The sequence below is a fragment of the Ascaphus truei genome, chromosome 3 (assembly GCF_040206685.1).
Source record: "Ascaphus truei isolate aAscTru1 chromosome 3, aAscTru1.hap1, whole genome shotgun sequence".
Taxonomy (NCBI): Eukaryota; Metazoa; Chordata; class Amphibia; order Anura; family Ascaphidae; genus Ascaphus; species Ascaphus truei.
This window is the reverse complement of record NC_134485.1, coordinates 302553573-302577923: the sequence shown is the minus strand read 5'-3', so window position 1 is coordinate 302577923 and position 24351 is coordinate 302553573. Positions and strand designations below refer to the sequence as shown.

The window sequence follows — 24351 nt, the reverse complement described above, 5'->3', positions numbered from 1 at the left end:
AGCCCGGAATCGGTTCCACATGCCACCGCTCCCTTCTCTTCTGAAAACTTGAAGTTTCTTGACCGCGAGTTATCCCAAATCTCATGGACCTCAAATCTAAGCCGCGTCCGCTACGTTCGATTTTGAGAACTTGGCCGCGAAAATCGGGATTTAGAATCTGGCAGGCAGGCTTTCCTGGCTTGAAATCGAAGCCGGTTGCTTTGCTCTTCGCGCAAGAGCAACTTTGAAAAGCCCTCCCACACTCTTACTACTGGGAATCTCAAATCTGATTGGCTCACAAGTTCTTTATAGTATTCTGAGTTTCATTCATGAAACTCAGCAGCCAATGATTGCGTGGGAACTTTCTCAGAAGCCAATCAGAGACGAGCCGGTATAAAAAGCTGTCTCAGTTAGAAATATGAAATTGCCAAGGTACATGTGCGAGTTTGCCACCTATGTCCCTGGCTATCTCAATGCCACCCACTGGAACAGGCTCCACTAGGTCTGGCAGAGCAAATGGCAGCCCGGACGACTGCCATTGTTCCCCGAACCTGGGTACTTGAGCCCTTCCCTGCCACCCAATTGCTTTTCAGACCTTTGGCATCCTCTGGCTACTCTGAACTCCGACGTCCAGCAGACTTGCTGGCATCTGTGGGTTAGCCCTGGCAGCCTGCCTGGACATCGGTTCTGAAAGTCCCCAGCAAATTACTTTACAATACAGTACATTAGTAAAGTATGTTTTACAATGCACTCCTAAGTCCCTGGGTATGGGGAATCGAATAAGAAAAATATACTTTAATTCCTGTCAGCCTTATTCCCTATACACTATATTTTGGGACTTAGTCTGGACTCAAGAGTCCCCCCACAACCGTATATATACAGTTGGGGCACCCACAAACCCAATACAGGTTCTGGGCTACCTGGGCGCTAAATGGGTACTCCCCCCTTAACCTAGGGATCCTCTCAGCTAAAGGGACACTTATTCATCCATGTGCCCAATTCACCTTTCTGGGTTATGCTGAAGCAGGGTACCCTAGTGGTGAGTCGCGCTTTTGTTTTCAAGGGGAGATATTGCCGGGACAAATGAGCCTACATGTATCCGGTAATCTGGCATAATTCTCAGTTACATTCAGAGGTGAACCAACAACTCCGGACCCGAACTACCTAGGCACATTCTGACAACAATGCCTTCACAAATTCCCCCTTAAAACTCATTCCCAAGCAATCCCTGCTCGCTGGCATGCTCGGAAAGGTAAAAACACAACAAATACTTTTAATGACGGGTTTCACATTGAAAGTTACAATGTTACTGAGTTCAAGAGCAAACTCTCTTGAACCCTTATACATGGATCAGGGGTAACCACAACGGGCTTAAACTTTATTTGACAGCCTGGTCGTGACAGTGCTACTAATCTTTTTTAAATGCCATATTGTTTTCCTTTTAATTGGTATGTTAATTCCCCCTTCATTCTATGAAAACAATCTTACATTGGGATTTAGAGTTTTGGTATGGAAGTCATTATGAGCCATTTAACCTTAGGAGAAACATTTAGTTAACCAACAGGTAAGTAGAAAACACAAGTGTAAAAAAGGGATAATACGCCATGGACCTCCAATTAGATTGTATTTCGTTACAAGGTGTTTTATCCCAAAACTGACCTTCCAAAGGAGTTTGGTGAGATTCCAGGGCTGTTGGGGGTATGAACCCTCCGAGGTGTGATCACGCAGGCACTGTACCCAGCACCGTGGCACTTTTCATTTTTTGGCTGGGCAGTTGGGGTCAGCAAGTCTTGATACATGTGTAAGTGCAAGAGGAAAGTCAATGTAATTTCCAGTGTTTTACTGCTGCGGCCAGCTTTATTCTTGCATTAACCCGTAGCTACCCGTGGCTTTTTTCGGCTTTCGCCGAACTTGGCCGCTCGCCAGCCGCATCTTCCCCTGCCCTCGCAACCCCCTGGCTGCTCCGCCTCTGCTTCTCCGGGTTCCGGGGGCGCACAACGCATCCCCCCTTACCCCTTCAACCTTCGGGGATGCCGGAAGAACCCTGGCACGCACGCACGCTGGAACGCGTGACTGGTGCACCAGTGACGCGCAGCAGAAAAAAAAAATCAGCCGCGTCTGCCCGCAGATTGCGGTGGCGGCCGCAGGAGAATAAAGGCGGCTGCCACTGTAGGTATCATTTGGCCATCCATTAGGCTCTGAAGAGCTAGGTTCCTCGAGGAACACACACAGTCCCTCCAGATGGTCATGTTCCGATGGGTTATTTGAAGTCTTGCTGAGTATAGCAATGCAAATGTGTACCTTTTTTGGAAAACAAATCTGCACGCTGGTGCAAACTCCCTTTGCTTAGAAGAAACTTGAGCGGAGTAATCTTGAAACAGTAAGATTCAATAGTTATTATAGGTCAGTTTTCTCATCTTATTTATGCTGCCAATATCTTTACTTTATATACACAATTCAGAATTTTTATGGTCACAAGTCTTGAGCGGTTTTCCTGCTTTTGACATACAAGGCCTACTAAGAGTGCTTTTTGTCCGCGAGGGGAGTGCAATTCTGATCTTGTATAGTTTTTGGGAAGACATTTAGTTATCCAGTCCCACAATTCTTCGCTTTTAATGATTGAGGTAAGCTGACAATGCATAGCTTGTTCCTGCGGCTTCTGTTCTCTAGGTCTTCAAGTTTATATGCAAGAACTTTGCTATGCAGTTTTTTCATATTTATCTATTTTGTCTTGTAGGACTTAAATTTCTGTTTCGCAGGTTGAGGTTCAATATTCTACAGGAAGTATGGTCTGGTGGGCACTCACCTACTGGCTAAAATTAGGAGCGATGCCAGTAAAGGTGGGATCGCGACCCGCTGGGCCATCCAAAAGTATACAGGAACAAGGGGACCTGCAACACAAAATAAAATTGGTAAAAACTGGTAGCAAAAATAAAGAATGTATTATGCAAGGCGATGTGATACAGGGCAAAAGAGCACAACATTTCGGGGTTAGCCTTCATTGTCAGGTAAAAAAAAAGAGAGGCCTATATCACATGGCTCTGCATAATAAAGTCTTTATTTTTGCTAGCAGTTTTTTCCAATCTTCTAAGTGCTGCAGGTCCTCTTGTATTTTCCACCTCATCTAGTTGCTCTTTGTGCAAGTTCAATTGATTCATGGCAGATTCAATGGCGAGTTTGATTTCTGTTATTTTCTCTTCCAGGATGGGAGCCATCAAACGTAGCGCTGCTTATGCAGTGTCTTCCCAGTTGCTGGTGCCACTTAGGTTGTCAGGTAGCAGCTACAGTAGGCGGATTTGTAGAAGGGGTTTGTATGTGTTATCATTTCCCAATAATTCTTTTATCCAAGAATGTATCCATGAGAAGCAGATACAAATCTGTGAGAAGACAAGATTAATGCATACTGTACATATTCCAAAAGATGAATCAGGAATCAGCAAAGGGAGTAATTTTTGTCTTGTCGTTTGCTAAGGGGTTAACATTGCATGAGATGAGGTATGATGAGCAGTTTGAAGAAATTGAGCCATTTGACTAAGCTGTCAGCTATTGTATTCATTGAATTGGGAACACTGTTCAGCCCTGCGTTTTAGCTGCCTGTAGTTGCTAGATAATTACAACTCTATCCCCCTCTTTCTGTAGAGTTATATTGTGAGTAAGGCTGATATTCCTGTTGAGTTTGAGATGTGCAGAAAGAAGAAAAAGTTAAATCTGCAGAATCTCCATAGTTGCAATAAAAAAAGATTATAACAGACATGTTTTCTGTGTCTTTATTGTAGAGGTTTAAGACTCATTAGAGGTGCAGAGTCAAATGGGATACTATACACTGCTTCAGTTTCTCTTATAACTGCAGGGTTGTTGTATGAAAATTTGTTTAAACTTTTAATCTATTGCGTACATGGGACAGGGACCCAAGGTCAGGGACCAGAAGAGATGTAAGTGCTTGGGTATAAACTTATGTCTTTAATGACTTGACGTTACAAAAATGTAATATATAAAACCTTGCGGGGGAGGATTGGTAGTTGTGTCTCTGCCCTCTTCACCCCGTGGCTCGTGTGCTATTTAGGGGGCACCGTGTAAGATAGGGTACGGATCAAAACAGTTAACAATAATAGAGCCATTTAGCTCAACAGCTTACAAAAAATTCTAAGTCTTATCTGTAATAGAGCATCAGACTCCCGCCGTGACAGCTGCTCGAATTCTGGATGTGAGGAGGGTGATGGTTCCGTGTCACAGAACCATAAGGATCACAGGCGCTTGCTCTTTTGCCTTGTAAATCACTTGAAGATTAAGGCTCTAACTCCCTTAGTCCTGCTATTGTGAAGGTATAGTATCTGCCGAGTATGGTGGTTGATGTTGCTTTAAAGGCCTGGATATATAAATCTGAGTGCCATGTGCGTTTAGTTTCGCCTGGGCTTTGCTGCTTCAAAACTCACAGTTTTTCCATCAAGAATGCCACCGCATGGAAGCCGAGAGATTCTTCCTTAGGTATCATGTGAAAATTTAGGAGCACAATCGTCTTGCAGACATCTTGGTTGACATTTAGGCCATGTCCCAGTTCATTTTGTTATGCAAACACAATAAAGCGCACATGCACACGATCCGGCTACTCAGCTTCAGCGTGAGGGGACTCATCCAGGAGTACAGACAGCAGAAAAAGAGAGACGCATCCTAATTGTGGTGTAAACGCTGGGTCTGTGTGCTGGATGACAGCACCCAAGAATGTGAGTGGGAATTTCTCTCATTTTTGTTAACTATTTGAATAAAATAATCTGCACCCCAAAGGAGTGTGTGTGCTCTTCTAACCCACTGCAGTGGACTATTCTTCATATCTTGAGAGTTGGGAATACTTTTTAAGAATAAATGCCTACCCCTGATGGACTATTTCGCATTTTACCTACAATAAGAATTTGTAGGCTAATAATTAAATTTTTTATATCTGTTTTTTGATTAGCCAGATTGTGTTTGGCATTTTCAGTGCAATTATTTAAAGCTTTTTGGCTACTGTGTCATGTATCATTTTGTTTTACGTTTTCAATATTGAAATTCATAGATTTTGTATTCAAGGTTGACTATTACTTTTACGAATTTAAAGCAAGCAAAACTTTGAAATCAATTAAGTGAGTTTCTTTTTAACTGGTATGCCCTGTTAAATTAAAGATTCATTCAGCAAATGCAAGCAATATGTATGTCAATAAACTCTGCTAATAGATGAATATACAAACTGTGAAGATAACAAACTTGCACCTAAATCAGGAATGCTAATTAGTTCATTATAATCCTTCAGGTGCTTATATATAGCGAGAGATTGTGATAGCTGGAATGTCCATTAAACAGTATTTCACTTTTGTTGAGAAAGTGTTTTCAACAAAGCCATTCTTCCTGTTCCTGATTTCCAGCTGGCTGTTTTTATGAGCTGTACGCCTTTTAAGAGAAAATCATTCAACTTTTACTCTTTTAGGATTAAATGTACAGACAGGTCCAGACTTCTCCATGCTGTGTCGGATTATCTAACCTTTATATCAAACATTATTTTCTTATTAATTTACTGGAAAATCTGTTTGCCTGAATGAGCTTCTCCAATTAGTGAGATCATGTGGCATTAACAGAAGCCATATGCAAGACTATACCGTAGCTTCTAATTTATTGCCTGTCTACAGGGATGCTTCTGAGCGCAAAAATAGATTCTTGTGGTACATAGTAATAGAGTTGGCACAATACTGTGAAATGGTCACTCATTTTAAACAGTAAAACAAAGAGCAAACAAAACATGTTCAGTAAGAATTCCCGGTTCTTCAGCAAAACAAGTTAAACAGCAGCAAACTGAGAAATTAGGACATAAATAAAGCAGCAAAACATACACAATTTGTATTTTTTATCACACGATTGAAGCAGGGGGTCTACGGAGCTGAACTGTGTTAATTAACACCTCGGAGGTGCAGAGTTTAGATGTCCAGGTGACGTGGGCCAATAGGGAACCGCAAGGGACATCACAGCTTGGTATTGGCCTGCGTGACACGTGACATTTAAGCTGCCATTATGTTAGGCACACAAGTACCCTGGCTGAAGAGATACTGGCACCCCCTACGGTGGTAAGTATCTCAGGAAGTAGGGGGTTCCAGGAGCGGAAATTAACACAGTTAAGCTCCCTTCTTCAATCATGTAATTCAATATTTTTTTTTTTTAATTGTGCAGTGCTACATAATTTTTTGCTTCAACGTGCACTACAGTAATACTTCTTTAGGTAATGAAGAGCTGTGGATAACAACAGAGTATCAAAGTAAATAGCCATCTAAGGTCTATGCCAGTGGATTTAAACCTTTTTTTGGTTAGGGAATCCAGGGATTTGATAGTGAAAATCTGGGAGAATCCCAACCCTTTCCCCCATCTATCACACCCTCACCGTCTCCCCAATCTCTCCCCCCTCATGCTCCCTTTACCCCCTCACTTACACACACCAACCCCCAACTGAAGGCGAGCGTGCCCGCTCTTATCTGATCCTTCCTCTCCCTCCTGTCAGCAGGTGGGTGACAACGTCCGGTGCCGAACGGAGCAGGGATAGGAAGCCTATCAGTGACAAGGCAGCTGCTGCTTCTGAGCTCATGACCTGCCAGTCCTGGGACATCTGGGAGAGTTGTCCCAGCTCTCCCACTATGTCGGCTGCGGAACCCCTGAGGGGTGCTCACAGACTCTCAGTTTAAAATCACTGCTTTATGCTATAAAGCGACTCCCAGGTACTGTTATTATGAGGAAAAAAAAAATCAGTGCCCATGAACATTTCCACATATAATGATATATATCTGCAGAAGTCTACACTTTCATATAAAGAATATGTAATAAGATAATTAATATGTTGCTGTATGATGTGCTAAGCTATTTGCATCAATAATTTAGGATATGATTTCAACAATTTTGGGAAATTGGAATATACAGTGTAATTTGCAAAAGGTGCATGGCCGGCACGCACAGGGCTTAAGTGGTAAACAACCTGTACATAATAATAATATAATAAAAACTGTTTTAATGTAAAGTATGATGCACAATCTCAAAGATTACCTCATAATCTAGGGTTGGGCAATAGCAAAAAACAGCACGATAACCATATCAATACATTTATTGCGATAATATATATCGCAATAAATATTTTTTTAAATAAATGTTCGAAAATATTTTAGTAAGTCTATATAAAATGTGATCTCAAAATAATCACATTTTCTTTTGTTTTACAAGAACAGAGACCTTCATTTTCAAACCATTTCCATGTTGGCACTTCACCTTTCCTCGCATACACTGCTCCCATCACCCTAAAAACCCACTTACCCACCACCCCCTCATCCCATCATGCTTCCCTGAGATACTCCCTCATTTAAAAACACATTTAATATCTATAATCTTAAGAATACAGAAAACACTCTGTCATCCTTTCTCTACTTTGGAACTATACTAAGCTTCCCCCCTCTCTGGGAAGCCCAACCTGTTGGGCACTTTGCCCTGCCCCTCTTCCACAAAAATTTGAAAATGGTGTAATGTATTGGGATGTAAACAAGAATATCTGCATGACTGTTACTGTGTAATCACCCAATAAAAAAAATAGGAAAAAAAAAAATACAGAAAACATATTTATTGACAATTCCTATATATTTTTACTGTTATGAATGAACTGTCTTTTTAAATAGGAGTATCCAAGGTGAGGGTGATGGTATGAGAGGTGGATGAATGAGGGAGACAGAAGCAGTGCACTGTGGGTGACAAAAGGTGAAGTGCACACATGGAAAACGTTTGTAAATGAAGGGATTGTCCCTTTTGTTACAGGAGCGATTTGCATAATTTTTTTCTGCAATACCCTGCTGCATCTTTAGTAGTAAAAGGGTTAATCAGAGGTGGGAGGAGAGAAGGTTGAGGGAAAGGAGGAGGTGGGGGGGGGGGGGGGGTGAAGAGTCCAAGGGACGAAGGAAGGAGCATGGGAGGGAAGAGTACCAGAGGGAGAGAGGATGGGGGGGGGAAGAGGAGGGGATAAAAAGGGGGAGGGAAAAGAAGGAGGGGTTAGATGGATGGGGGAAGAAGGAGAGCAGGGGGAAGGAAGGGGAAACTAATGTGGAATTGCACTTTTAAGATGGATACTTGCAGCTGAACACAGATCATACCCATGGTACTTTTGTTTAAAGGGCAGATCTGATGAGTCAGGGTCGACTTTGTCCTTCATTCAGTTGAAATTAATAAATATGTGTTATGTTATCTGATAATCATTAATGCATTGTGGGCATGCACAGGCGTCTGTCTTGGACCTCACACATTTAAATCATCACCTCAAGCAATAAAATTACAATGGTTCATATGGATAAATATATAAGTTAAAATACCATTGGCCATGTGCTAAATGCCCTTCAGGCAACTTTGCATAAGTTTTAGTGGCAAAATACTTATTTATGTTTCTTGTTCACTTTTGTTCCTGTCTAATGCCTATTTCAATCCTGCAGCATTATTTTTCCCGCTCAATTCTGCCCTCATGTCTCTCTAACTTTTTTGTCCTTTTCTCTTTGTGCTGTTGATTTTTTTTCTAAGTGTCCTATCTCAAGTTTTCCCCTACGCCCAATACAGCTGCTGTGGCAGTTACTCAAACACTTCATGCATGTACATCGGAATAACGATGTCATGACGAGGGATGTCTTCCAACTTTTCCGCCTTAAGACGCGAGTGCGGCGAGTGCAGAAAATGGCATTTTAGAGTTCTGTTTTTTAAACACCTTAAATTGACACAGTAGCACAGTAATTCATTAATTTCATTGCACCCAAATAAATAGAATCCATTAAATTCAACAAAGCAATCGCGATAAGCACGGGTGCCTGGGGCGATTGGCCGCATTCATGCTGTATGGAGTACAGCAGCGCACATGAAATCGATGCCGTGATTTGTTTGAATAACGGCCGCTGCAGCTGTATGTTTGCAGTTTCCTGATGAAAAGCAAAATAGTCTACAATAAGTTTAAAAATGGGACCACCGGCCAATTAACTACATGCTAATATAAATGAATAGTCAGAAGCCTATAACATTTCTGTGCTGTAAAGCCAGTGCTTGATTGCAAGTATATTTCTGTGTTTTGGGGATTTTAAATGCACTGTGCTATTTTGCCAGTATCACTATCCATTGCAGATACTGATTTTGATAAAGGCTTTCACACACAGCATGTGGCCTTTTTGGTGCTAAAGTGGTTAAAGCTTTCAAGGCATGAGAGCTGAAGGATACACAAAGGTTAAGCAAACACATTAAAAATGTTAAATAAATCTTAAGCTTATTCAACCAGTGCTCCATAAGTTATGTAGCTGTCAAAAGGATATGGACATCTTTGTCACAAACTTGTCATGTACATCTTCAGAAAGGGGAAAGGTCTCTAAATCTTTCTCAAGCTGCTGTAGCTGCCGTTCCATTTGCTTCAGTGTCTTTTCCAGGTTCTCTGCAGAGACTAAAACATAAAAAAGGTCTTAGGACATACAAATTGTATAGGGCAACCCTCCTCCTAAATAATGCTAAAGAAAACCAGTAAAAACATTGTATACTATATTAAATGTCAGAGAATTAGGTTTGTTTATTAGGTAACATATTTAAATTAGAAAACATTAGTGTCATGATATCACGAGATATTGTATTTTAATGAAACTGGTGCTTCAGGGGTCAAAGTAGTTACAGTTTGATTTTAAAAATACAATTACATGTATTATGGCTTGTTAAAACCTTTGCCAGGCCTACAGTAGTTTTAGGACTAATAGAATATAGAGATAAAAACATGTTTGCCAGAGATGGAAGTCAACTATGGGTCCCCCAACACTAATGTAAACAGGACACTGTTAAAGGTACTTTTCAAAGCATTCCTGGACGGGTTCTATGGAGTGCCAAGGGGCGTGACTATCCCATACCATCCAAAAGATTTGAAAGGAGAGGGATATAGAATCATGGACTTGACAGCTATTCTGAAGTATAACATTTCGATATCTGCAATCGTGGCAAGAAGACAAATGCAATGAGGCCAGACACGTAAGGTCCAGCTGGTAATAATGGACATATATCCATTTGTCGCTCAAATTTAGGGGCAAGACGGTTATACAGCTTCTCATTGCGTCTGTCATGGCCGCCTGAATCTATTGATGTGACTCGTGTGTCTAGGTACTATAGAAGGGAAGTTATGAGTGTGTTTATATATTTGGGTAAACCTTAAACCAAACGTTTGGTAGAAGTTTTTTTTTTTCTGTCGTAGGAGATTTATGGATTACCTTGTTCCCCAATATTAATATATCTATTGTGTCCACGCGACCTGCACTGTATTCGAGCACACACATGGGACGTGTCCTGTTCTTCACCTAAAATCCACTTAAGCAAGCTCATCCTGGTGTTTTCTCTCTGTACTGCAGCCAAGCCAAGTTCCTCTATAGCACTGGTTAATGGACTAGCATGCTTTGCAGGATCTTAAACATGTTGTTTACAGTCTATGGCAGGAGTGCGCAAACTGTGGGCGTGAGATCCTTCGGGGGGCGCATGGTTTACAGAGGCCCCGAGCGCTTCCCGAAGGCATTTAAATTAAATGCTGGCGCTGCAGCGAAGGCCTCTGTAAACTTCACTTACCTTGGCTCAGATGGATTCTGGAGATGCATTGTCAAGGCCATCAAGGTAAGGGGGAGGGGGCCGTAGGGAAAAAAAAATTGCACCCCCGATCTATGGTATTCCCTGTAGAATACTGTATTCAATCGATTCCCATTGATTATTTATTTTTCTTGATGTGGTTAAATATGATAATGATATATGAAATAATTCCTTAGTCTTGCTTTTTATTTTTAGTCCTGCTGTCTTTTTTATTTCTACCGATCATCTTTTGTACCTGTCCCCTACCAACTAAAAATTACAATTGTTAAACATTTTTTTTTAACTCTGTGTGTGCCAGAGGGGCACAGACACACATCACAGCCTAAGTGATCACGTGACCGCTCCTCGAATACCAAGGTTTCATAAATGGATAAGAAAGATTTATTTACATTTCTTTATTTCATTTACTGCAAACTTACTCTACCTCCTCAAATAGCCTACAGTTTTTAGGAGCCCTATTCAATAAACTGAAAAGAGTGCGCTTCGGCAGTTTTTTTTCACCAAATTTTGCTTAAGCTCCATTGAGACTATTCAATAAAGGGTGAATTGCTAGCAAAAGCCGCAGAGATATAGTCTGTGAAAGTGTCTTTGGTTGAATGCATATCAGTATGTAAATGAGTAATTTTCGCTAAATTCGTTCAAATGTTGCTCCCAAAATGCCACACACACATAATGTTGCTTAATTATTGGATGGCTTAAAAGTTTATTTTAATGATTCATTCCTATATACAATAAACCACAATCACTTGGGCACACTGCTTTTCTCAACTATTTCAAGATCATTTTTGCCCCATCTTTTGAATACGTCAACTGCCATTAAATCAAACTTTCAATATCTAAGGGGTTAGGAGCATTACTTTCACAACATATTTTTTAACGTGACAGATGGATCTGGAGCACTAGTTAACTATAGCAACAGCTGGTGGATAGGCACTGGTTCTGAACAGCAACTTCCATCAATGATGATTATCTGTAAATCCATTAGTCTACCGATATTAATCCAGTAAGGCTGGGTACTGTTCAGGGCAGGTACTATTTGTTGTGATGTGCTGATTACCCCAGATTGCTTTGAAAATAAATATCTATAAAATTCACAGTCCCACATGGGGCGAAAGTTTTGAGCATCTTTTGCACTGTGACATCCAGAGAAATTATTAATGTATATCCATGCTTCTGGTCCAGACATTTTATTTTTGTGTGAAAATATTTTCTCCACAGAATGCCGTAGTTCACATAGTTGCAGAGGAGCCATTCATAGCTCAAAAAGACAGCATTAGGGAGATATAAATGAATCTCCAACAGTCCATTGGTGAAAATATATAAGGATATAGAAAGTTCAGGTAAAAGCAGCATCTGGTAAGTGCAGGTATAATTAATGATTAAACAAAACCACTTTGTAGTTTGAAGGAAGAATGCAGACTTGTTGGGGTATATTCGACCCTGCTGACCATCCAATCCCCTGCTTTGTTTTTTGCTGTAGTTCACAGCTCAGAAAATAACTTTTAGTTTGGCAGAGTACTATCAGTATCTACACCGGAAAAAGCCCACGGGTATATCAGAGAGTCTGAATAATCCTCTCGCATTAAGTGCTGGGCTTCTTGTAGAAAGGTGAGGACGTGCAATCTGTGCTCTGGATTAAGGGGTAAATTTGGCCACAGGCAAGATACACGTTTGGTCGCCCCAATGATGCCACCTATTGTGCTTATACACACAGGCTGAGAGCGGGGACTCACAACAATCTGCACCTATGTACCCTATAACCTTTGCCAATAGCCCAGCTTTCCCGCCCCCTTCTGAAAGGCAGCAGTGCACACTCACACAGGTCATTCTCCCTCGCCCACAACCCCAAGTACTTAGGGTCCAGTTGAACTTTCCATGCATTGCACACCAAAGCAGAATTTCCCTTTCTAGGATCATCTTGGCATGCGTGATCAGCAGCTCCCTGTCATAAAAAGCTTGAACATTTCTTGGGGGAAGGGGCTGCGGGGATCTCTGGAGCGAGCCTGGCTCCTAGACTAGTGGTTCTCAACCTTTCTTCTCTCAAGGCACCCCTATTCAGAAGGCTCAGTTGCCGAGTGACACGTATGGCACACCTGTGAGCACGTGACCTGCACACGGGACAAGGGTTAGTACACCGACCTCAAGCTGGCCCACTTTTCACTTTTGCAAAGGTCCCTCAAATTAACAATATCTCCCCTCAATCCGTCCCAATAAACAATCTGCCAAGAACAGCACACTTGTGAGCATGTGACTTAGATATGAACTAGGGTTAATATACACAGCTATTCTTGTCAACTAACCTTTCTTCTGTTCAAAGTACTTTCAATGATTTAATCTTTACCCCTTATTCGATTGCAATCATATCTATCTGCTGCCACCATGCAAAATACAGGAATCATAACTTGTACTCCTTACAAAACATGCAATAGATCATTCAGAGCCCCAAATAATTACTTATTAAAGATTTTTAAAACACACACACACACACACACACACACACACACACACACACACACACACACACACACACACACACACATATATACAGTACACGTACTGTGCTTTAGATTACAGAAAGAGATTATTACAAGAAGATACAATTACAATAAATTAATAACAGTTTCTTAAAATTAAATGATAAAACAAACAGAAATCCCGATACAGCAGCCCTTCTAGGTGATGGGGGGCTATGATCAGGGGGCAAGGCCTTCCTCATTGCGGATTTGCCGCTCATGCGGCCGGGGAGGAATAAGGGGGAGCTTAAAGGGCACAGTCGGGAGCGGGTGCGCTAACTTTGATCCTGGCTGGTTGCTGGGCTACACTGCTTGGGCCGACAGGGGTCAGGGAGGTAACAGCGGCTGGTCTGTACAGGGATGCCTTTCCTTGAAATGCCTTCTCCCAACCCCCCGCCCCCCTTTACCTTACAGCTCAACCGGTTACCATACCTGTATGAGGTGGGCGTAGTGCCAGTGAGGATGTCCTGACAGTGGTATCATATGAGAGGTGGTATGACTATGAATGGCTACATTCATTGTGTGTGCGTATATTAGGCAGACTAGGGTTTCCTGAGGGCCAGCTGATTGTAAGGGGTCTCTAAGACCTATTAGACCATCACTGGGCTCAATCATTATGTTAGATAAATCACTTTACATAATAGTTATCCAGCAGGGCATTGCAGCAGCCAATCTGAATCCAACTATTACATTTCAGTGGGATTTTCTTTTCTCTAGTTATGATAGGTGGTTTGCCGGAGGGTTTGCACAGCATCCATTTCATGCTCAGGGAGATGGCAGTGCTCAGGGCAGGTGGTCATCTATTGCACGGCGCACGTCTCGCGTCGCACGCTCCGGCTGGCAGCCGACTTTACCGGTTACAATAATGTCACCCCTCCATTCTAGCCTAGCAGTACAGGGCACGCTCCGGATCCTTACTCTGATGGCTGTAGCTTGCCCTGTATAGTGATCCTTCAGGGAATTTGGTACGCTCTGGGATTTGCCTGGCCAGAGGGAGAGGAGGGTTAATCTTTTGTGTGTGTTCCTCGCTGAAATGTGAAATCAGTCATTCATCTTTTTGTGTATTTTCAAATACTTTTTAATTGGGAAATGTATTATTGCACTAATGAGTGACAAACAAATTCTGCTGTTAAGGGTTAAAACAGCAGTGCACAAACTAGGGGGGGCACGAGATTCTCTGCAGGGGGCACGGGATTTACAGAGGTCGCAAACGATTCCCGAAGGCATTTAAATTAATGCCGGGGGAGCTGCAGGGCCTCTGTAAACCTTACTTACCTTGATTCAGTCATGCCTGGTGATGCGTCGCCACGGCAACGCAGCGTCCCATTGCCAAGACGTGACGTCATGACACCAGAATCAAGGTAAGGGGGGGGGGGGGGGGCGAGGAGAGGGGGAAAGTCAGCAGGTGGCGCAGGGGAAAAAGATTGTGCCCCCCCTGGGTTAATGCATATACCAGGCAGCATATCCCATGCATCCACCTCTCCCCCGTCCTCTCCATGCCTATGGTGTGCAACGAGTTAAAAGGGAGAGGAGTCAATGCCGCATGGCAATCCCCCACCTCACTCCCCTTCTCATGCAGCAAGTAAATGTTATGCAGGGAACAAATACAGTATTGCAATTCTACAAATTATCTATGTTTCATTATTAATGTTACAGGGAACAAACACAGTATTAAGAATTTCCTTAATAACCCCTGTAAGGAGACAAACCGTATATGATGCTACAAATTATCTTGACACACTTTCAATAAAGGACATGGCCAGGGTGTAACATATGTAAAATATATATATGTAACATATGTAAAATATATATATATATATAAATATATATATATATATAAATATATATAAACTTATCTCTACTAACATAACCGGTTATGATATGTGGGGGTTTGTCTGACAATGGACCAATGATAACATAATATTTTGTGTTTATTGCAGTTGGAAGTTTACATTATCCAAACAACATTTCAATTTTCCATGGATTCATAACCATCTCTACCGACGGCGCAATAATCACTACACGCATGACAAAGTAACAGATATTACACAAACAGTGCTCATCTTCAATTGGCAATATAAATTCAACCACACAATACAAACCACCATCTCTTGCATATTAAGAAAAGAAAAAAGAAAGTGCACACCTAATGATGAGTTTCCCTGCACCTAGGAGAGTTTAGTTGTGTACCCAGTTCCCAAGCAAGTGTGTCTTTTCTTATGTAATTTGTGTAACATTTTTTTGTTTTCTTATTATTATGTGGGAGTGCCTGGGTTGCATCCTTGATTAAGAAAGCAGCACCATCAGATTGAATTGGACCCTATTATGTATGCGATATCTTGAATATACTGTATGCATACCCATTTGTAATTAATGTTTCTATTGTGAGTACAGCTCAACCCCGTTATAGCACGATCCGCTTATAACGCGGTTTGAGTGTGGACCCGAATTTAAAAAAAAAAAAAAAACTGCACACTGCACACACTCACAGCACACTACACACACTGCACACACACACTGACACACTGACACACACACAGTCAAATACACACACACACACACACACACATATATATACACACACACACACACAGAGACACACTGTCTCTTTAAGGGAGCTTGCTCTCGCAAGACGGAAGCAGAAGCAGGAAGCAGAGACAGGGAGAAGAGCTGCCAGATGCTGGGTAAGTGCTGTGTGCTGTTGCCGCTGCCCCACCGGGTCTGGGAATGCTGGGAGAGTTCTCAGCTTTCCCCCTCCAGCAGACACAGTACCACCACAAAAAAAAAAATGTTTTTTTTTTTAAAGCGGCCATTTTTTTTCCGCGACCCCATTTATAACACGGTGGTCGCGGGTGGCCCCCGAGGACCGCGCTATAACGGGGTTAAGCTGTATTTAGGTCCTCTATGAACTATCAATACTTGGGTTTGAGCGCCTGCAGCTGAGGCTCTTGTTTCTATATTTTATATTTTTTTAGCAGACTATTAACTAAGTAACACTGAGTAGGTGTTTGTGCTTTTTCTGTGTTATTCTCCAATTGAGCCTTGGAGTGCTATATTTATAGATATATTCTTTTAGAAATTACTATTATTAGTATAGAGTCAGCTTATACTTTTTATCTATCATCTCTCATATATGACAGACAGCAATGTCTTTTGAAAATAGAACCATTGAACTACTTGCAGAGGTGCAGAACCATGGGGAAGGATAGTTCCAGCAGCAGTTATACAATGTACACTCGGAGCTGAGAGCGGACAAGGCCAGGCGAGCGGACAAAGGAGAGCGAGCTGACAAGGCGGTTACGCCGCAACATGTGCGGACGCATGGCCCTCAAGTGGCCAAGTGATGAGGGCCAGGAGATGCAACCCGCTTTATCGTTGCAAGGAGGTATGTCAAAGCGTAGATATTTAAGGCCATCGGCTGTTGTGGACAAGTCGGTGGGGGTTCGGCCTCATTCTGTTATATCAGAGGGGCTCGAGGTTGCAGGCAGCCCCAGGGCGAGTCAGGGGGACTTGTCAACACGTGGATATTTAAGGCCATCGGATGTCACTGAAAAACTGATGGGGGTTCGGCCATATTCTGTAATGTTTGGTGGGTTGCAATCGGCGCCACCCGGTGTTAGCTGTATGTTAGCTGTAGTCAACAGCTCAGACGCCCTGGAAGTCAGGGGGATACCTTCTGCCAGAAGGCAGGGTGAGGCGTTCGCTGGGGCGGAGCCAGAAAAGCTGTTTGCAACGCCACTCGGGATACCGCAGAATCCAACAAAGAAGACGGCAAAGGGCAAACGGCAGACAATGTCAGACACTGGTGTGGAAGGTGGGAGTGTAACCTCCAAGAGGCTTGCCAGCACCCTGCCACCTCAGGTCTGGGAGACTGAGTCAGCCAACGATGCGGGGGGCACAAATGTTGAAATCAATAATAAGAAGTGTCGCAAGCGAGACTCAAGGGGGCAACAGAGTCAGGGACAGTCAGAGGGTCCCAGCAAGGACTTAGGGACGTGGCAATAGGGAATGTGGGGCAGCCCACGCAGACCGGATCACTACCTGCAGCTTTGCTTAGCCAAGTCTTAATTGGGAACTCGGGTGCATCCACGTCAGCCACAACACTGTCTATCATTGCATAACCAAGTTAAAGTTGAGAATTCAGGTACATCTACATAAGCAACGACATTACCTTCATCTTTGCCCATACAAACCTTATATGAGAACACAGGTGCATCCACGTCAGCAACAATACCTGAGGCTAGGAGGATGTCTGACATGGTATACAAAGATACATATACCACCATTGCTAGGTCATTGGGCACACATTTGCTGAAGGAAGTAAATGATAAGATTTGGGCGGGGGAATACCTAGGGATGTCATCATTGCTTCCAGGCTATAGGGAACCCTGGCACAGTCAATCAGAAAAGGTGAGGCCAAGAAAGAGGACGTGGAGAGACGCCTCTTTCCCTGCACACACCAAAACTGGGCAAAAGCTTTTGGTATCCTGGCAGGCGTAATGGGGGAAAGGGAACCACAATTGTGTTCATCATTCAAGTACCAGGACATGATTTGCGACGCATACCAAACACACGGGGGCATGGGTTGGTGGAAATATGACTATGGATGCTAAAAAAGGGAAAATATTGTGGGACGGTAAGGATGTAGACCTCTATTTAGTGCATATTTGTGGTGGGGGGGCAACGCCCTTTCACGGGGCGAGCAGAGGCGGTAGGGGCTCACTGCGATCTAGCACCCTTACACAACCGGTAAACAATCAGGCGTATGTTGGGCATTTAATGAGCCCAAGTGTAAGTACTGTCATTTCCGGCATTCCTGCTCCACGAGTGGGGGCTAGCATACAAGGACAAAATGTTTTTTTTAAGGAGGACACGCCTGGATTTAAGGGTACAGACCAAAATGTTGACCAAGAGGGCGGCATCTCAGATAACCGTCGGAACAATGGCACTATGCCTGGTAAGGAACCCCAATAGGGAGGCAACCTCGCTACTTATGGCTGGATTTAAGGAGGAGTTCAGGATTCCGTTTGAATATCAAGCAGGATCAAATGGTGAACATAATTTGAAATCGGTCAGGACAAGCGGGAATGTAACTTGGGAGAAAGTATAAAAGGAGGTCGATTTGGGGAGGATGGCAGGTCCCTCTGCATTCCCCCCCCCCCCTTTTACTAATCTTAGGATTTCCCCTTTGGGGGTGGTCCCCAAGAAAGAGGTGGGGCCTTCAGGTTAATCCAGCATCTATCATACCCAGTTGTGCGCTTTCCTGTTTTTAGTTTGAAACCTTTAGCACATTTATTTAGTGGGTAGTGCACAAAAGGGTACATGCTGCGGGGGTCATCCACTACTTGAACGTCTTCCTAGTCATCAGCACCGGGGGCATATTTTAACGGGGCATGGTGCACAGAACAGTGGCCACTCCATTGACGAGAAACTCAGTTCAGGTGGAACCTTACATTCCTAGAGCTATTCCCTTTGTTTTTCACGGTGCGTGTGGGGTCACTTGTTTGCAAACAGGGAAGTTAACAAAGGGGAAGTAGAAGCAGTGGACAAATTTGGTTCACGTTCACCACCAGTACTTTCCCTATTTCATAAATTTGTACTGTTAGTCCGTCACCTTAACATTGAGTTAAGGGCACAACATGTTCCGGGGATTTCAAATAACATTGCTAATGCTTTATCCCGGTTAAGTTAACAAGATGTTGGGGATCTTTATAACACAATGCGGGGAATGTGTCATTAACCACCCAGATACACGGCTTGTTTAGATCGGACGGCATACACTTGTCAGAAATTGGTTCCGATATGTTTAACAATGAGGGTGTGGAGAGTGTTATTGCGAGCCTGGCGGTACGGGCCTAGTTTAAAAGGAGTTAAATAGACCAGTCGGTGGAGGAAGTTAGGGAGTAAGTGCTTGTCCTTGCCTGGGGCGGCTCTGGGCTGAAAAAGCCCGGGAGTAGAGGCAAGTGGGTGGGGCGGATGGAAGTCATTTCCGCCAGCGGGTGGGAGAGAGGAGTGTAAGAGGGGAAGCTGGATGGATGGAAGCATGTAAGAGGGGAAGACTGAGGGGGAAGAGTATAGGAGAGGAAGACGAATAGGGGTGAGAGATATGGATGAGGTGAGGGAAGAGCGTGTGCATTTAGAATCCATATAAAAAAAGCACGCTGATTGCTTTTTTGTTGTTGTTGCAATTGGAAGAGTGCTTACAGTATACACATGTACAGGTGCACCGACGAGTATTCTAAAATGTGCCTTAAACTGGCGTTGGAAAATCTGGGGCTATCACCAACAAGATCCAGGTTCATGCTGGGTACATGCTGCAACATTTCAGTGACATTTCTGCAGAGACTAATGGCCCATTGGATTAACACAGCCGGGGTCCCTGGCGCTGATAATCCGATGGGCCATTAGTCTGTCTGCAGAAATGTCACTTAAATGTTGCATCATGTACCCAGCATGAATCTGGGTCTTGTTGGTGATTGCCCCAGATTTGTTTTAGAATACTCGTCGGCACTACAGTACCTTCCTCCCCCGGACTACTATTGCAGTTAAGGGGATAACAGTCATAATGGGTTAACTGTGTGGGCTCACTCGGGTTACTTCCCTCCCCATTATGTGATGCAGTATGACTATGAAGAAGTGATGTCACTCCCTTGTATGCCATGAGACCAGTTATGTCCCCACAGGGGAGGTAGAAGAGTCTATATACCTGTAGCTCCACCCAATGTTCTAGAAACAGATTCTTCAGAGGTCCGACTGGGGCCTCAATGAGTCCTGTAAATAGTTTTTTGTGTACACCTAAGTGTATTAATAAGTGTCCTGTCACCATTTGTTGATTTTAAATGGGAAATGTGCCCTTTAAATAAGCGCTGGTAGTAATGATCCAAGATTTTTCTCACTATTGAATAGAAGGAAGCATGCTTTTAGTTAGGAGTTCTCAGCATAGTAACTACATATTATGCTTGAATCTGCCCAACCGGAAGGTCCCTAGTGCCATCCTAATCACGTAAAAATAGAACAAGTATGCAGTACATGGTTTACGAATTGCTAAACACAAAGCCCGGAGTGTATTCCATGAATGGCCCATCTGATTTGGGGCATTACTAACTCTATACAATAGACTGCCAATTTAACCCTTTCTACGGGTAACAAGTATAAGTGCTTCCCAGCGTAAGAGTGAGAGCTACCAGGGGATGAAGTCCAGAGTATTATGTTTTGCAACGAATGTCTGTCAAGTGAGATGTATGTCAATACCTGTGGAGCCTTAGATGGATGTCAAATAAAGCCCCTTATATGTTTTACAAATGTTGCTGGCGCCCACCCTTTTCCAATTTGTTTATTCATGCCCAACCTTCACCTATCGAGCATCCTGAAAAGGTATGAGAGACTGAGCACTGCCACTGTATATAGTATAACTGATGTGACTTCTTTGGAGCCGAGTAAGGAGGGTTAGGCACACACACAAAACTACACTGCTGGACAGCCTGTAGAGGTTCTGCTTGAGATTGCGAGTTGCAACATAATTTTAAAATGTATTTTCTTTCTACCTCAAAAAGCTGTGCCCAGTGTATTGGTTAAAGCTGTTAGAAAGCCAAAAAATGAATTATAATAAAATTGGCATTCTTTTTTTCCATAGTTTAACTGCGAAGTATGACCCCTTCAATGTTTTTCAATATAGTTGGTATTAATCCATTCCTCTGCAATTATCATTAAGAAATATTGGACATCTATACACTTATAATTAAATATGAAAAGCTTATGTTTTTGAGATTCTATTTTATATAGCAGTGGCGGTTGTAGTATTTTATATTATTGCATTTTTCCGTCATCGAGTTCTAGTACAACAAAAACACACTGATTCTACCACAAGATGTAGTTTTGGTTTATGTGTACAAGAGAATCAGCTGTTCTCAACATCCATCAATACAGCACCACTGAAAAGACAAAAAAAAAAAAAAAAAGGCTCAAAGCCTCTACTAATTTCTTTATGGTAGACTGAAGGTGCAAAAACATGACGTTAAATAAAATCATAAAGTATTTATATGAAACATTATAATATTATTGGAAAGCAATGTAGAATTTTGGACTACTTTTATCAAAAGAAAAAACGGAAAAGAAATCTGCATGCAGTTGGAAGCTGCAGATTGTAAACTCTGCTCAAGCTGAGCAGGGAATCTAATCCAAACAATTGCTAGGGGAGGGTGGAGCTCACAGGGAGTGTACACATAGTGAATATAAAGAAAGAAAGAATCCCTTTAGTGTGGCACTAGAGAGGTTCACCCTAATTAAAACTTACATTTTATTATACCTGATTAAAATAAATTGTTTGGAATAACCACATACAAAAAACAAACATACAATGATATTAAAAGACGGAGAGGTGTGATAGGGTGTTTAGTGGAGGTATAATTATATATAAATACCTCTCTAATTAATACTTAGTGGACCCTATAGTAAGGGTGATCGCTATACTGGATATGTATAGGTATATATCAGACCCCTAGCCAAAAGCAATGGAAGGAGGTAAACTGAAGCCAGTTACGGTGAAACGTACGTAGGGTACGTCTGACGTCACCGTCACGTGACGTCGGCTCATCGGTGAGGTGTGTGTGATATACTGTCTGAGTGCTTCGTAGACTGCGTTCGTGGGCAGCAAGAGCACTCAGACCCTAGGGTTGATCTACTATATATCTGCAGTGAATGTGGCTGGCCTCATACTAGACCTGTCACAATAAAGCTTACAACAGTATATTTAATGACACCATGTGTAGTGAGTAGTGGCTGCTTCAACTCAGCCAGCAATATACTCAGTCTCACATCCAACAGCTAAGCATATTCATCTGCCTTTACCTCCTTCCATTGCTTTTGGCTAGGGGTCTGATATATACCTATACATATCCAGTATAGCGATCACCCTTACTATAGGGTCCACTAAGTATTAATTAGAGAGGTATTTATATATAATTATACCTCCACTAAACACCCTATCACACCTCTCCGTCTTTTAATATCATTGTATGTTTGTTTTTTGTATGTGGTTATTCCAAACAATTTATTTTAATCAGGTATAATAAAATTTAAGTTTTAATTAGGGTGAACCTCTCTAGTGCCACACTAAAGGGATTCTTTCTTTCTTTATATTCACTACTTTTATCAAGCATAAAACAAAGGCATTTTTAATCTTCCACTAGCACACAATTGGATGAGTGTGTGATGGATGTTTAGGTCACTCTCACTCCCTTCTCAGCCCATGTATACAGTAAATGTATGGTGAGTATGTATATTCTTATAGATCAATCAGGTACAATTACAGTACAGCAAATATAATGATGCAGTTAAGTGCATGAAGACATACATGTGACATTAGGAGAAATGAGTTCCTGCTCCAAAGAGCTTACAATCAAACTGCTATGTGAGAGACCATCAAACACCAAGTGTAAATTTGAAGGGATACTTGTTAGTGTGTAAAACAGCATACTGTGGTTTAGGGAGTAGTGATCACCCAGGACTATTTAAATGCATTGTTGAACATGTAAATTTTGAGGTGGGTTTTAAAGTTAGAGATTGAAGCTGCTAGGCAGACATTGAAAGGAAGGAGTTCTAGAGGTAGGAGACAGCATCCAAGAGAGCTTTTAGGAGATATAGTGACACAGGGGGTTGAGAGAAGACAATGTCAGTGTATAGCAAGAGATTAAAGTAGAGACATAAGGAGGGGAAGAGGAGCAGAGAGCCTTGAAAGAGAAACATGTTGTAGTGAATGCAGAGTTTAGTAGGGAGCCTACAATTTTCTGCAGGAGATAAGCAGAAACTGATCGAGAGGTTATCCTTGCAGCAGCATTTTGAATAGATGGAATGATAGGAAACTGTGATTAAGTCTACAGCCCCCGGTGTCAGCTCCTGCATGCGACAAGGTGGCGTGTGCATGGGTGCAAGCCACGATCTACAGTCTGTGTGTGACCTGTAGGGGGAAAGATACGATTGCGACGGTGTAACAATGCTCGTCTCTGAATAGGAACCGCAGGGCTGAGGTAGGGGTATAAGATCACCGACCAGAGCCATGGGACAGAGTCCTGTTAGAGTAGTCGTGATCCAGTTTCAGGGTCAAGGCAGGCAGCAGGCAAGGGGTAGTCAGGTCCAGGCAGAGGTCAATGTAGGCGGCAAAGGTGTAAGTCCAGATACAGGCTGGGGTCAAGGCAGGCGGCACAGGAGCAGTGGTCAAGGTAACAGCAACAGGGAATCCAAAAGAACAGGGAGGGCTCAGGAACAGGGCAGACTCAGAAATCAGAATACAAGGGAGCCAGGAACACAACGAAATGCATACAATGCTCAGGCAGGGGCTGGGAGCCACTGACTGATATTTAAGCCCTGAAACACGTGCAGCCAATTCAGGAAGTGACTTGCCAGGACCCTAGATGGCCACAACAGCCATGTAAGGGCAAGATCCACAAAACTCTGGACTGGAACCCTTATAGATGGGTGAGGGCTGGGTGTGGTGGGGGCACAGCCATGACATCAAACGGCTGGTTCACCCTCATTGGCTAAACCGCCACCGTGGCCAATGTTTGGCTGCAGCGCAAAAAACCAAAAATCTTGTCTTTTGGCCAAGGCGGTCGCGCATCGCGGCTTGTGCGCACACGCACACATGCTTACTAGGGCCTGCCCCATATAAGGCTGTGCCTTGTGCGTGTGCCAGTGGCCACTGGGGACCTGGCCTAAGGGTGTCCAGTAAGGTGAAGTATGCAGTGTTCCAGACAGGAGTACTCAAGTTTATCTACAGTTTCATCCCCATTGAACACAATATAACTGCAAATTTAAAATGTAAAATTTTCTGTAACCAATGAACCTTGTTAATACAAATTTCTGAATATTGATCTTCTGAAGTCAGTCATTAGGTTGTATAAATCAGCAGGAGCATCGAACTTGTATGCAATCCTCGACATATTTTTTCTCTAAATGCAGGAAATAAATAAAAAAATATTTATTTCCTTTCCTGGTATTGAGTTCATACAAAACCGGTATCATTTTCTTCAGGTTCTCCAAGCTTTAAAGTAATACTAGCATTAAGTCAAATTAGATGTGCACTTTCCCAGAGCATCTAAACACAGGAAGAGAAAATAATGCACGACATCTGCAGAAAACAAAACTGGATTCCCATCTCTCTAGTTCAGTCATGGCAGTACACACAAATTACTGCCTTGTAAATTGTATGGACGATAAATAAATTCTACTTTTT

The 24351-nt window shown here is 42.7% G+C and overlaps 1 protein-coding gene across 8 annotated transcripts in view; it reads right to left on the bottom strand.

The window, feature by feature from the left end:
- The window catches only part of DIAPH3 (diaphanous related formin 3), a 782005-nt gene that overhangs the window by 325593 nt on the left and 432061 nt on the right, over window positions 1–24351 (bottom strand). For all 8 annotated transcript variants that reach the window (XR_012799927.1, XM_075591039.1, XM_075591038.1 and 5 more), the window contains exon 23: window positions 9313–9436. Coding sequence is in view for 7 of the 8 variants with exons in the window: in XM_075591039.1 (XP_075447154.1) it covers window positions 9313–9436 (124 nt within the window). In the remaining variant the exon portion in view is untranslated. The remainder of the gene's footprint in view (window positions 1–9312; window positions 9437–24351) is intronic.